General features: G+C 41.7%; 2 protein-coding genes and 1 long non-coding RNA gene across 5 annotated transcripts; 1 reads left to right on the top strand and 2 right to left on the bottom strand.

Annotated features, from left to right (window-relative positions):
- Positions 1 to 540: 540 nt before the first annotated feature.
- LOC112285703 (protein RETICULATA-RELATED 5, chloroplastic) lies at positions 541 to 5729 on the bottom strand. Its single transcript, XM_024526714.3, has 10 exons — positions 4510 to 5729; positions 4206 to 4333; positions 3798 to 3927; positions 3454 to 3663; positions 2925 to 3236; positions 2667 to 2774; positions 2225 to 2452; positions 1780 to 2097; positions 1477 to 1593; positions 541 to 1327 (listed from the first exon to the last, which is right to left on the bottom strand). The coding sequence occupies exons 1-10, from the start codon at positions 5266 to 5268 to the stop codon at positions 1121 to 1123; spliced, it is 2517 nt and encodes an 838-aa protein (XP_024382482.1). The 5' UTR covers positions 5269 to 5729; the 3' UTR covers positions 541 to 1120.
- Positions 5460 to 8097, bottom strand: LOC141045695 (uncharacterized). 2 transcript variants are annotated; one of them, XR_012218040.2, is made up of 3 exons: positions 7974 to 8097; positions 6638 to 7679; positions 5460 to 5876 (listed from the first exon to the last, which is right to left on the bottom strand). It is a non-coding gene; the product is annotated as an uncharacterized LOC141045695 (long non-coding RNA). The 2 variants fall into 2 exon arrangements; XR_016504355.1 differs by lacking the exon at positions 5460 to 5876 and adding an exon at positions 6433 to 6474.
- A 269-nt stretch (positions 8098 to 8366) lies between these two features.
- Positions 8367 to 10242, top strand: LOC112285706 (galactan beta-1,4-galactosyltransferase GALS1). Of its 2 annotated transcripts, none has more exons than XM_024526722.3 (3): positions 8367 to 8687; positions 8767 to 9677; positions 9795 to 10242. In XM_024526722.3, the coding sequence occupies exons 1-3, from the start codon at positions 8367 to 8369 to the stop codon at positions 10144 to 10146; spliced, it is 1584 nt and encodes a 527-aa protein (XP_024382490.1). In that variant the 3' UTR covers positions 10147 to 10242. The 2 variants fall into 2 exon arrangements, with proteins under 2 accessions (XP_024382490.1, XP_024382489.1); XM_024526721.3 differs by having other exon boundaries at positions 9786 to 10242.
- Positions 10243 to 13204: the final 2962 nt, after the last annotated feature.

The following is a 13204-nucleotide window of genomic DNA, read 5'->3' as shown; positions in this document are numbered from 1 at the left end:
ATGATTTATTAATCAAAAAAATATAACATTGTAGAAACATATGACATGATCAAACAAACATGAGGTAATTTAATTCTTGACAAGCCATTAATAACAAACGTAGAAGTGTCCATATCTTGCCACACCATGAAGTCACTAAGTAAAACTTTAAAATCAGTGTGACTAACAAACAAGGTAATATTGCCAACTATGGTTCAATCATAAAGATACATGCCTTTAATTTTCCTCCAGTTCATCTAGCAAAAAAATGCACGTTTCTTTTCAATGCCAAGAGTCACTTGCACAGGTGTAGATGCTCATGACCTTGTAGCAGGTGGCTCCCACTCCATTTTGAAAGAGAGAAGCATATTAAAGCATCATTCTAATAGTGTGTTTGGTGAAAGCTCCAGCGTTACAACACTTGGCTTGATCCCTTGTACTGTGTGATGTGGGTATGTACAACGCATGTCCTTAAGAAAAGTTAAAAATTCCTTCTAATAAGGAAGAGTGTCATAAAGGCAGGATTGAGGCTCTGGCAGACAGCCACGAAAAGAAGGAAAATAAAAAAGGAAACAAAATAGCGTTGAATTCTTCAAAACAATCCACTTGGCAGCCATCCTTTCAGTTCTGCATACTGGAACAAGCTCCAGTTTTTTTTTCTTGCTAACTTTTGCTCACAAAACAAAGTTGGTAAGTTTTCTTTCGATTCATAAACTACAACTCAAGGGGGTCTGTCTTAGACCTTCCTGATCGGTGGTTTGGCACTCCATATGTTCTCGTTTGCATGGAGTAAAATTTTGAGAGGCGAATTAATTTCGGTCGCCTTCCAGTTCTAAATCAGTGCCGACAGGCTAATCTACAGAGTGATGTATAATACTCTCAACAACGTTCCAATCTACATTAATTCGCTATGAACCATAATTGCAGCCACTCCACAAGTAGCTGTGCCTTAAAATACATGTGATTTCACAACAATCTTGCCCACTGACGGATGCGCCTCCTCAAACACTCAATCAGAACCACGGTGATTACAAGTTATCCGTAGCAAAAAAAAACGCACAGGGCAAGAAATAAAAACTACTCATTTGCGTCAAGAATGAGGAGGAATCTAATATGCCACAGCATACATATGCTGGTACCTCTAAGGGGCGCTTGTTGTTTCGACCTCTTGTTTCACTTCCACTCCATCTGTGCTCTCCAGTGGTGAGGAAGGTTGCTCCCAGGTCGATGACAAGTTGGCTTCAAGTGAGCCCTCAATCTTGGATTCCTGTCCCTCAATTGGAGATGGAGGTGGACCCTCGTCCTCTGTAGACTGGAGACCAGTTAAGCGAGCAAGGTCCACCCATTGCTGCATCATACAAATGATTCACATTAGGCCAGAAAAACTTAGATCATCTAAACTGCCAGATGATGACTCCAAGATAAACTATAGGAACTTTGCATTTGCTAGGACTTGAATGATCGACTTGAGGTTGGGAATCAAGAGCAGAAAAGTACCCCAGTTCCCCAGTAAGAATTTGCAATTCGTGCAGCAAACGATAGCACACTTCCTGCTAGTGGTTGAGCGGCCAAGAAGTAGTCTGCAATCCAGTGCTCAACGATTCCGGCAATTGCCTGCGTAATTCACAAGATTGTCTAAATTCTTGCAATACAACAAAAATCAGCAGCAGAATGAAAACCTCACGACAACCAGTATGAAAGCGTCCAGGAAGCAATCGGGGATACTGATATCAACTACTTGAGCTTCCTACAATCATTTTATTGAAGACTTGTCCATGGTATCAAGACTGATTAACCCACCTGATACCGCAGATTGGCGGAGAGGCCCAAAAAACTCCCATAAACGAATGCTGTCTTGAAAATTGGGGAGCGCTTAGCGGCGGGTTTTTGGGCTATTTCACGGTTAAGAGTTTTCCGGATGGCCCATACACCATTAGAAACCGAGAGTGTACCAATGCTTGATATAAAACCAACACCAAAGAGTTTTAAACCACCGAGTACGACAGCAAGTGCCCTAGCCTTCAAATCGTAACTTTCACCCACTCTTGCTCTTTGGAAAGCATTGTCGGGCACAGTGCCGAGCAATCCCGTCAACCCTTCAAAAAATCCTCCAGGAACCTGGACAAGGACGAGCATGTTAGTAACTGAATGATTTCAACCGGACCGAGTCTCCAAATATAATTTCTCACTTAATGAGAATAATTTTAGATAAATGTAAAAATGTAATGTGGCAATATTGGCTGACCTCAGCATCTAAAGATCGGAAGGACAGCGTGGGTGCCGGAAGCCAGACTGTGAAAAAATCCACCACCGCTCCCCGAACAGAGTCCGTGATGACATACTCAATCTCATTCCAAAAGCGGGGACCTCTGCGTTCGTATTGTGCTAGTAAAGTGGTTGTGATTGATATTGATTCTTCAATTGCAAGCCTTTGCAGAAACCGAGGGTCTGCAAGCCATCTCTCCCTCAAACCCTGCAACCAACATCCGCTCGTTCACATCGATAAAAACTGGTTTTCTTGACCTGACCTATACATGAATTGCAGCACTATGCCCATAGGTTCCTAAATAGAGCCCAAACAAGACGACTTCACGGAGAAGAAATTACAGATATGGAATACGACTAGATAGAAAAACTTATTTCTTCAAAATTTTCTTAAATCGTGGAATGTGGCAGCAGAAGGTAACCTGAAAGCGACGAGTCAGTTCTGCAATGATCGGATGCTCGTCTAATTCAAAGAAGCTCTTCAGCACTTCTGGGTCCACCAGCCCTCGCTCAAGTCCAGCTTGAATGTCCTGTTAGCCCACATACAATCAAAATCTGTATGAGTGACAAATTTTAGGAAAATAGTATTGCAGGTCTTCGAACAATGCGGACCCACTTCAAAGGAGGTTTGATAACTGTTATTGCTGCTAAGTCTGCCATTTTTCAGTTAATGAACTAACCTGGGGTAATGCATCACGACGTCTGCCTGCAGCATCCATAACACGAGCAACCTCAGCTCGGTCAAAGCAATTCCGGTTACATGCTCGGGCTGCAGAGTACCACAAGAAATCCGCCTCAGGTACATTGCCTTCCTTCCGTATCCGTTGTCGCTCCGGGTTCAGTAGCACTACTGCTTGGGTTCTCTTCGTCAACTTCTTTTGTACTCTAGCAGGCAGCCCTGTACCTCTCGAACCATATGCTACATGAGATGCTCCAGTAATTACGATTAATAGCCCAGTAGAACCTCCGTCCAGCATACCTTTCTCAACAACCTATGCAAAAACAGTGGAGAATTCAGTGTCCGGTGCAAAACAACGTCCATCCTTGTAAATTGATGTTATATTCCCTCATGTAAAAAGCTTGTGATGTATAGGTAAGGTTATGAAAGGTGACATCAAAGACATGTATAGAATCTCATGATTAATTAAAAGCCTGAAAACCTTCTAAAATTCACATGCCATTCATGAAATATGTGGCCTGAATGTGCACCTGACTCATCACATGATCAGCAACGATCCGCGCTTGAGAATACTGATAAGGACCAGAACCATAAGGGTTCGAAGCAACATCGGCAAGGGCTAGTTGGTCAATGAGTGGAATAGGAACACCTCCAAATCCACCTCCAACCGGAGGAACATAGGTCTTCTTCTCTTTTTCACTCAGGCCTTGAAACCCATTAGCTTGAATTTTGCGCAAAACCTAGGACAATGCACAGAACTGGATTAAAAACACCTTAGGAGAACAGGCCGCACCTTAATGTGTCGGCAAGCAACATGTTAATTGATTTCACACATTGAATTGTTGGTTCATGAGGTAAAGATTAAAACAATTACCTCTGCGGGGGTTCCACAAGCCAGAAGTCGAACACCACTTGCCCGACAATACTGCAGAATCGGAAAACATTCTTGCCATCTTCCATTCGGCCAAAATTCGACCATAGACTTCAGCTCAGCGTCGGATAATCTGTCATCAAATTGGGCAAGGAGAAATTAAAGTCCGTGCCGGTAATTGCTCTTCACAATACGGCATCGCTCACAAGCTCGAATCCAAGCAAACTGTTCAACGTGCTCGTCTAGTGCCATCTTCAACCTTCGCATCAATCTACGGTAACAAAAGCTCTACAATAGGATGGGAATTCGCGTGCGCAAGCAAGATCAGTCCTTCATGCAGGATTACGAGGGAGGGGAAAAACTACAATTCTGAGCTTATGCACAGGTATTTTTGAACGGTGCAACACTGACCTCTTACTCATATACTTATCCAGTGATTTTTGAAGCGTAACTGGGAAAATGTCAAGGGCCAAAGACACAGGACGTGCCTGCTCGAAACAAGCGTCACGAAGCTTACGCACAATCCCCATCTCCAATATCTGTCATCCAAATCAAACCACTTCAGCAAGCTGGATAAACATGTGCACTAGATGATTGGTGACCCTTGATCTACCTGCTCTAGAAAGATTGCGGGAGAGGAATACATACTCGGTCGGACCATCGTCAAACTCATTGAAAGTCGCAATTACCGATCAATCTAGAGATTGTTTGTTACCTTATCGTCAGGGTCTGGCACTCGCTCTGCTTCGCCGAGGTAAACAACTCGTGCCTGCAGCAACTTCTGCCATACTCTGCTTCTCTCGCCACCCACAGCGACAGGCTCTCCCAGCACTGTCGCATCATAAACCCTAGATCCTTTCCACTTATCTCGAATTTGTGGCCCCGCATTATCATTCTTCCCTTTCTCTGCACCTGATGCTCCACCCTTGGTTTTAGCTTTGTCACTCCCACTACTCTTCACTTCAGCCAGAGCTAATCCTGAATTATTGATACTACTAAGAGCTACTGCTGTGAGTACGGAACCAAGCAACATTCTCCGACCCAAATGCACATTAGAGAATTCTGCATCGTTACTTCTAGCGCTCCTAGATTGATTGGTTTGGTATGCTTCGGTTACTCCGTGGTCGTCAGACCCGAGTTGACATGCGCCTAATTCAGTAGCAACTACTGCATTTGTATCCACGTCCGAACCTTCATTGCAACGGAAAGAGCTCGCAACAGCGACATGTCTTCTTGGCAATTTCGCATTACTCGCAATCGACAGACGTTTACCTACGAGAAATCTAATCTTCTTAAGGGCGAATTGCGTCTCCGTGTGAGTCCTCTGCAACCTAGAATTTTGATGTGTGAACTTCACCACCTGCAATGAGAATTGTATCCTACTCGCGCCATCAGACAACCTGACTTGCTTCTGAGCTGAAACAACAGCAGAAGACTTAAGTAGGGGACTCGGAGTACCAATTCTTCCAGCCATAGCTGCGAAATCACCCAACACCTCCACACCTATCCGCACCAATCTGCCCTCACTTCTCAAGCTGAATCGCCCAACAGCTCAAATCCTGCAGGACCCAGAAGGAAAAAAAATTCGAAGGCGACTACGAAAATCAGACCCACAACTGGGTTCAATGCCAAGCTCACGAAACCAGCGCTGCACTCGACAGAAAGGCTTCCCCTGAATCAAGTCAGCAAGTTAATCTCGTGCTGCTCCATTGAAGTGCCCAACTGAATGTCATCACACACGCAAGCTGCGAGTGAGTGCTTTGTGGAGGTGGGAAGACCATCGCCTCTGCCTCCTCCACGTCCAGGCATATCCATGCGCTGCATGAAAGCTCAAGGGTGCTTTTCCTCGGCTATCCGAAGAGGCTGAGCGTGTGCCAGGGCTGCTCAAGCTCCGGCTAGGCACCTCGTCATTGAGTCAGAACAGTGTGAATGCCGCAGTCACTGGATAATGATGCACCACCCTTTTTCCCATCCTGAATTTACTCGTTCGGGAGATTGTTGTGTTGCAGATAGTTTGGCAGATTCTGTGCCCAGCTGAATTAGAAACTCAGGCTGCCGCAAGATCATCACCATTTACCTGCGCTGCGGGTGCAAATTTGTGAATCAGTTCAATAATTTTAAAGATTAGGTCAAGTTTGCAACAATCTCTGCTACAAGCTGTTTCCAATCTTCAGTTCTTTGGGGTTCACATTACATTTGAATGGGTTCATCTTCCAGTAGATATTGAAATAGGAAGTAAACACGGATGGTAAATTACTTTGGATTATTGTGTTAGGTTTTGGTGAGCTTGCTTTCGCTCTGACGTGTAGGAATATGGATTTGAATTTGTAAATTTCTTGTTGATGGTATTGTTGAATAACATTTTTAGGTATTAAAATGAGGATGCACACTTCGTACGCGTGAAAGATGGGCTCGATCTGACGTGGAGTTTTAGAGGATTGTGTGGTCATACTCATCTTAAGAAAGTCTGGGAAATTTTGTTAATGTTCCAGCTATGTCTACTGGTGATGGGGCAGACCACCGTAATCGATGTTGATCACGGAGAGCCACAAAAAGGTAGCAAGGTCCATTGACCACAAGGATAGAATGTGCATCCTATGCTACTTAGAATAATGACATGCAGGTGTAAAGATAATCCTTATCTCGTGCAAAGCCTTGCTTTATTGTCAGCCATGTCAACCTGGAATAGAATTACATGTTGGTGATATCTCTTTTGTCTCTGCCCAAAAACAAAAAAAAAAAAAGGAAAAAAAAAAAAACAAAAACAAAAACAAAAACAAACAAAAGTTTCTTTCTATCTTTGTGATGGATATAGTTCTGGATAGCTCAAGTTTTTTCGTTACCTGCGCTTCTACTGTCATTGAGGTTGTCGATTGCTGATGTCGACGGTGATGTGTTCTGCTGAAGTGCAAAATGATTTGTTGTCTCCTCACCAATGCTAGGGATTGCAGCCTTGTCTTCAAAGCGTTTCAGGATAATGGAGTGGTCTAGGATCAGAAACGGGTCGGGAAGAGTCAATAATAGAAAATTTCTGATGGCCACTGCAGCAGACAACTTTTGAAGCATCGAGTCATGTGGTCCATCTCTGCGAACTTGTTAAGCGTTCACTGGTTCCACGTACGTTGTTGGAACCAGTGGACGCTCAACACGTTCCTTCACTGGTTCCACGTAATTCAACTTCTTCGTATGTAAAGCCTTGGACAGTAATTTCCATTTTGAAGATCCTTCTCTACGAACATCCTTGTGCAACGGCCCCGGATGTGCCCACTAGCCTAGACCTTTCCATACTGGAATATAGGCTAGGGTCCAGATTTGAAGTTGCCCTGGAGACATAACTTCTTGGCACACATCTCGATTCAAGAATATTTTAGAATGTTCCCTGAGAATGATCCGAGTAGGAGAAGATGAGATTTCAAACAACAAATCATGTTTAAGGTCAAATAAGAATTTACCCCCGGGTTGGGTCAAGGGCTATATACGAAGTCGTGGCGCAGCAACATTGGTGTTCACAGGCACCAGCACCAGTGCACTATTCCATCCCTACATATATTCAAAAAATTCTGAGTGTTAGTGGTCAAGATACAGTGGCTCAGAAATCCATCCATTTCAGAAATTATGTAACCACGCAAGTCACTGATCAACTCCATAAATCGATGGACATTTATCAAATTCATTCAAGTGTGATCAATCAGTTGTTGAAGCAGTAATGGGAGCAGTCCCACTATGCGCGCTGGGGACTTCACAAGATCCTGGCCTCACAGCCTGCACCCCTTGACAGATCTTTTCAATTGTGTGTAAAGCCCATACGCTGGATAACTCGCTACAGCATTCGGTCGGGCTTCCCCTTCTAATAACTGAGAGGGATCAAGTCCATCGCCGAATGGGCTGCATCGAATGCATGGGGTCAGTAGATTAGGTGTGATGTCCGTGTAGAGGATGGTTAAGTCAGTCGTTCTCGGCGGTCCATGAACTCATCTTGAATTCGACATTCTATGCAACACCTAGATAACCACGCTGTAGAATTTCAGATATTTGTGAATCATTCCTTAAGGTTTTAAAATTACGAAAAGATTTGAAGTTAAAATCTATAGGAATTAATCTCCGCATGGCTTCAAGGGTTTACTAAATAACACTCAATAACGACAGAGCAGCAAACAAATGCCACAAGCATGATGGTACCTGCACAGATGAGACCGGCGACTGCTGGAAAGTGTGAGCAACCCACTCTTCACGGTCTGTAATTTGCATGACCTCCGCAATGTCAACCACTATAAAATGGAAGCCAAGAAGTACGAGATGATGAATGATTTGTTTAAGGTTTACTCGAGGTTCATGAATTCTACGAAAGGATTGAAGAGACATATGCCACCAGGTAGAGACAAATTCAACCATGATGTGGGGAAGGGTTTGCTGGTTTCGGTAGTGCCGTAGAACATGCTCGACCTTTATGACCTCTGCCGAGAGCATTGATCAATTTCCTTTCATATGACGTGAGAAGTAACAGAAAAAAAACAGAGTTAATCTTGATCAATCGAGCTTCTGCCGAGATAAAACGGAGTGATCCGAATTTCCATGGCGCGCCAGTGGCTGCGAAAATCAGAGCTCAACGAGAAGCTATGGAAAGGAGACAAAGGAGAAAGTCTACTGGATTCATCGGTGGCTGGAGTGAGGACAGCACTGAGTGCTGAATCGCTTGCTAAAATTCTCCTCCTCGTTGTGGTCAATTCCGTCTTTCTACTTGCAGCACTACATTTGTTAAATTCTAAGCGCGAGTTTGACAATCGTGGAGATCGAAGTAATTGCGTGACGAATTACCGTCTCAACAACGTGCATCCAATGTCCTTATCTCTGGATCAAAACAGGCTCATTCAATCCAGCGAATTCGCCCCGAAGGTACTCTCACCCCTCATATGTTGTTGCCGCTTGCACATGTGTACGTTGCACTCACATCCAATTGATAACACTCGTGCAGAATGAAAGCAATCAGGAAAATATTCGGCAATTCGACACGTTCGGTGTGGCAGTCCATCTCTTCATCAAGATGTCAGCCTACAGAGGAGGTTCAAATTCCTTCGCTATCATCGGCCTTGAGGCAAAGAACCCCGGGGAGCTTTACAACGATCCTCCCTACGAATGCGTCTGGATCCCTGGCCCTGACTCCCTTGTATGGGCGCCCCTGAAAGGATCGGCCATCAAGATGCTACCGGATACTGGCAATGTTTACAGTCGTCTGTACAGCGCCGTGATCATCAACTGCACATTTTCTCAAGATGTCGGCGTCGACAGAAAAGGTGGCCAGCTTGTGCTTTACGCCAGTTATGGAGACCAGTATCCTCGCAACCCTGAACGCATTGTTGCTCTAACAGAGCAACCAGACGAGTTTCCAGGCGTGGAGTTTTATGAATCTTCAGACATGAAATACGATTACGTCTACTGCGGTTCGCCGTTGTTCGGCAACTTGAGTCCACAAAAGATTCGAGAATGGATAGCTTATCACGCACATTTCTTCGGTCCAAGATCGCATTTCTTCCTCTACGATGCCGGCGGCGTGCATGACAACGTTCGCCGCATGATTGAACCTTGGATCAAGGCAGGGCGCGTCACTTTGGACAACATCCGAGAGCAGGAGAAATTCGATGGATACTATCACAATCAGTTTATGGTGGTGAACGATTGTTTCCACCGCGCACGGCACCTGGCGCGCTGGATCTTCTTCTTCGATGTGGACGAGTTCATCTGGGCTCCACCGAACGATAATTCCTTACCTGCTATTCTTGCGCGCTACGAAAATCAATCCCAGATCATCATCTGGCAGAAACCTATGTCAAAGAGCCTGTGCGCTCAGGAACAAGGAGAGGCAGGAAATGACAGCAGCTTTTCACGGTTCGCAACTTGCACCGCAATTGTTTGGTTCCTTATTTTACAGTGGCATTGGTTTTTGTTTTTTTTTTTTTTTTTTTTTTTTGGTTGGTTGGTCTAATTGTGTTGCAGTTTGCGCAGCAAATGGACTTTCGAGAAGCTTGTGTTCAAGAGCATAAAGTGGCGGGAGTCTCACGACTGCAAGTACGCCATCCAGGGCCAGAAGGCAATGGGCACGGGGATTCACCGCTCGGGACACCTCATCGGCGGCAATGCGACCACCTACGCGGATCCGCTGAACTACTACCACTACCACAACACCATCAACAAGCGAGATGAGGTTTGCGAGGACTTCATCGACAAGAGCGTGGTGTATGTCAATCCAAGGAACCGAACCGACATATACACTCACGACGATGGCCTGGCAGTGCTCGCCGATCACATCAAAGAGTTCGAGCGGGATGTCATCGGGCCGCAGTCCTTCATTCTCTGAAATCACAGCACTCACATCGATTAGCCTGCCATAGTGACAAAAACCTGTCACGATACCTCGTATCGTTTAAATCATCATTTTTTTTGGCCATGCTCATATCCGTTTGCTGCGCATGACCACTAATATCGTGGAGGAATCGATAGCCACAGCAAAGATAATGTGCTCGCATTCACTCTCCAAACTCAAGGCAATATCTACACCGAATTTCACAACTAGATAACTGTAACCCTTCCTCTTCCGAACACCAACTCACAATCAGAGCAACACACAATGTCCCCGTTACCTCGAGCATATCCGAGCCAAGTGTTGCCACCATTCACAACCTCGACGCTTGCACTACTTCGCCATTTCTTCACCTCCCCGCAGTATTTCTTCCTTCTCCATGCTCACCACCTCACGGAATCTCGGATCAAGCGCGATGTGCTCTTCTCCCACGCGACGTGAGGAATGTTGAATGTGGAATGTTCCAAAACATGAAGCGGCGCCGAATCCCACGGTCTTCTGTCCATGGTATAAGGGCCTTCGGAAGTACCCATGACCGCGACAATAAAATTACCCGGTACCAGATAATGGGACGTTCTGTTCTGTCCTGTACTGAAAGGAGAAAGTCCAATTCGAATGTTGACTTCCTTACTAATAAGTACAAAATATTTACTCCTGGGGGTAATTGGAACTTGGTCGAAGACCACGTGGGAATGCCACGTGGTGTAGTTGGATGACGTCGCAGTACCGAATAGGCCACGTAGGATGCACGAATCTCATCCTCGACAAGCGCAGAGGTGGTGACGGGGACAGGGGTAGGCCACCTGGCAGAAACGGCGAAGCTGGGGTGGCAGCGTCGGATGCATGGGCCTTTGAATGTCTGAATTGGAGAGCTCATTATTTGGGCGGGGAATTGTCCAAGTACTAGCACACCCCCCTGGTCTTCCGTAGAGCACGACTCGAAGGAAAGCCGGTGCCGAATACCCATCACTGGGGCCAGGCCGGGTCCCGGGGCACCTCGACCCCGCCCGTCCTCCCTCGACCTGACCCATAATACCGTCAACAAGGGGGGATGTGATTGTGTCCAGTCACGCTATAACATCCCCCTTCATTGAGCCAATCAGATCTTTCTTACTATGTCCTCGACCATATTTTCATAATACGATTTTTTTTTTTTTTTTTTGAGTTTTAAACTTTAGGGAGGAATTTTTTTAACATTGATTAAAATGCAATGTACACTATGTTATAGAATTTTATATTACAAAGAAGTGTCTATTCTAAATTAATGAATTTGAAGTATAATACAAGATTTATATGCAATTTAATACTTAAATTTGTATACTATGAATATTTAATATTTTATCCCAAATTATTTATCAAAAAAATTAAAATTTTAAAAAATATATATATTGTATATAAATTGCTAAGTACTGTATGCAAATTAAGTTATCATGTCAAGCTTAGCCATATTTTTAAATACATGCAATAGTAAGCTTGATTAATTTGGGCTATAGTTGAATCAAGCTCAATGTGGAGTTTAGTTCGATACACTTGTATGTCCACAATATTTGTATGTAATTAAATTAAATCTTTTTTTTTCTCTCTCTCTCTGTATATATATATATATATATATATATATATTATATATATATTTATATATGTGTATATATAAATGTTTTTTTTAAAGATTGGTGAATAAAAGATATTGCTCCAAAAACAGAATGTATTGCCTTTATTCGATTTATTTTTGCTTGTTTTAGACATATGATATAATTTACTCATAAAAATTAAATTATCTTTTAAAACACCTATTCAATAGATAACAAGTTGCCAACCAATTTCAATAGATCTATACAATGTCAAAGTTAATATAATTACCTTATTTCTTTTTAGAAAAATTTACACTTTCATCAAAAACTTTTTTTTGATGTGTAAACCTTTTTAATTTTTCTGTAATAATTGGTTTATAATAAATAGTCTTTACCACAACATCAACTATATATGTCATTTGGTACCATAGACCATAAAAAACAATTTATGGTACAAAAATTCATCTATACAAGGAAATATTTTAATATTTTTTTAATATAGATTTTTTTATATTAAAATACAACATAAATTCTTCTAAATTTTTATTATTAAATTTTATAATTATAATAAAATATTAATATGATATCATTATAAACTTTTCAGTCCAATTTTTAAAGAAAAACATGTTAGAACGTACTTGAATACTTCCAAAATTTTAATACTTAATTTTTAATTTTTAAATTTAATATTAAAATATTAATTTTTTTAACACAACTTTGAAATTATTATTTCATTATTTTCTTTTTTATAAGAAATTTAATATTTAAAGTATGTTTGTATAGATTTATCATTGTTGTGTTTTTTAGCAACATTTAACTGATCTTACTTTAAGAATTCTAATTGTATTGATGAATATTATGTTGTCTCAAAGTAGATATTAAAAATATTAAAATTTTAACATTCTTTTTTTCTTTTTTTCTTTTTTTTTCTAATGTTGCATAGTAACCTGAAATTTTGAATTATACTGCATATGCATAATATTTTGAGTAATTTGACAAAATGTGCATATACCCTTTGGGTACCAATTTATGTCTTATAATATATTTGGAGTTAAAAAGTAGGCTTAAGTTATGTAAAGATTATTATTGCTATTACATTCAAACAATTGATATATTGTTGTTGTAGTGCATACAAATTATTGAGAGTTTTGTAGCAATCTAATTTAAATATATTCAAATTGATTACAAGTTTTTTGATGCATTTTTAAAAAAATCTTCATTTTTTGGATCCATTCAAATTTTACGATCTAATATAGGATATTTTTAACTATCATAGGTGAGTTTTTTGACAATGCTATTATTGCACAAGAGAAGTGTATTTTAACAACACTAAAATATTCTAACAAGTCTATTTCAATCTAATTTATTAAAGCCATTGATTGTTGATATTTTTCATTTGTGAATTTTATTTTTTCTAATTTTAATTCAAAAATGAAATTTTATTATATTTAACCTGAAAGACTTTTAAGATAGCCTCAAAAAATTCA

This window comes from Physcomitrium patens, chromosome 8 (assembly GCF_059467195.1).
Source record: "Physcomitrium patens ecotype Gransden chromosome 8, ASM5946719v1, whole genome shotgun sequence".
Taxonomy (NCBI): domain Eukaryota; kingdom Viridiplantae; phylum Streptophyta; class Bryopsida; order Funariales; family Funariaceae; genus Physcomitrium; species Physcomitrium patens.
Note: the sequence above shows the minus strand (reverse complement) of the source record. Positions and strands in the feature narration are given on the sequence as shown.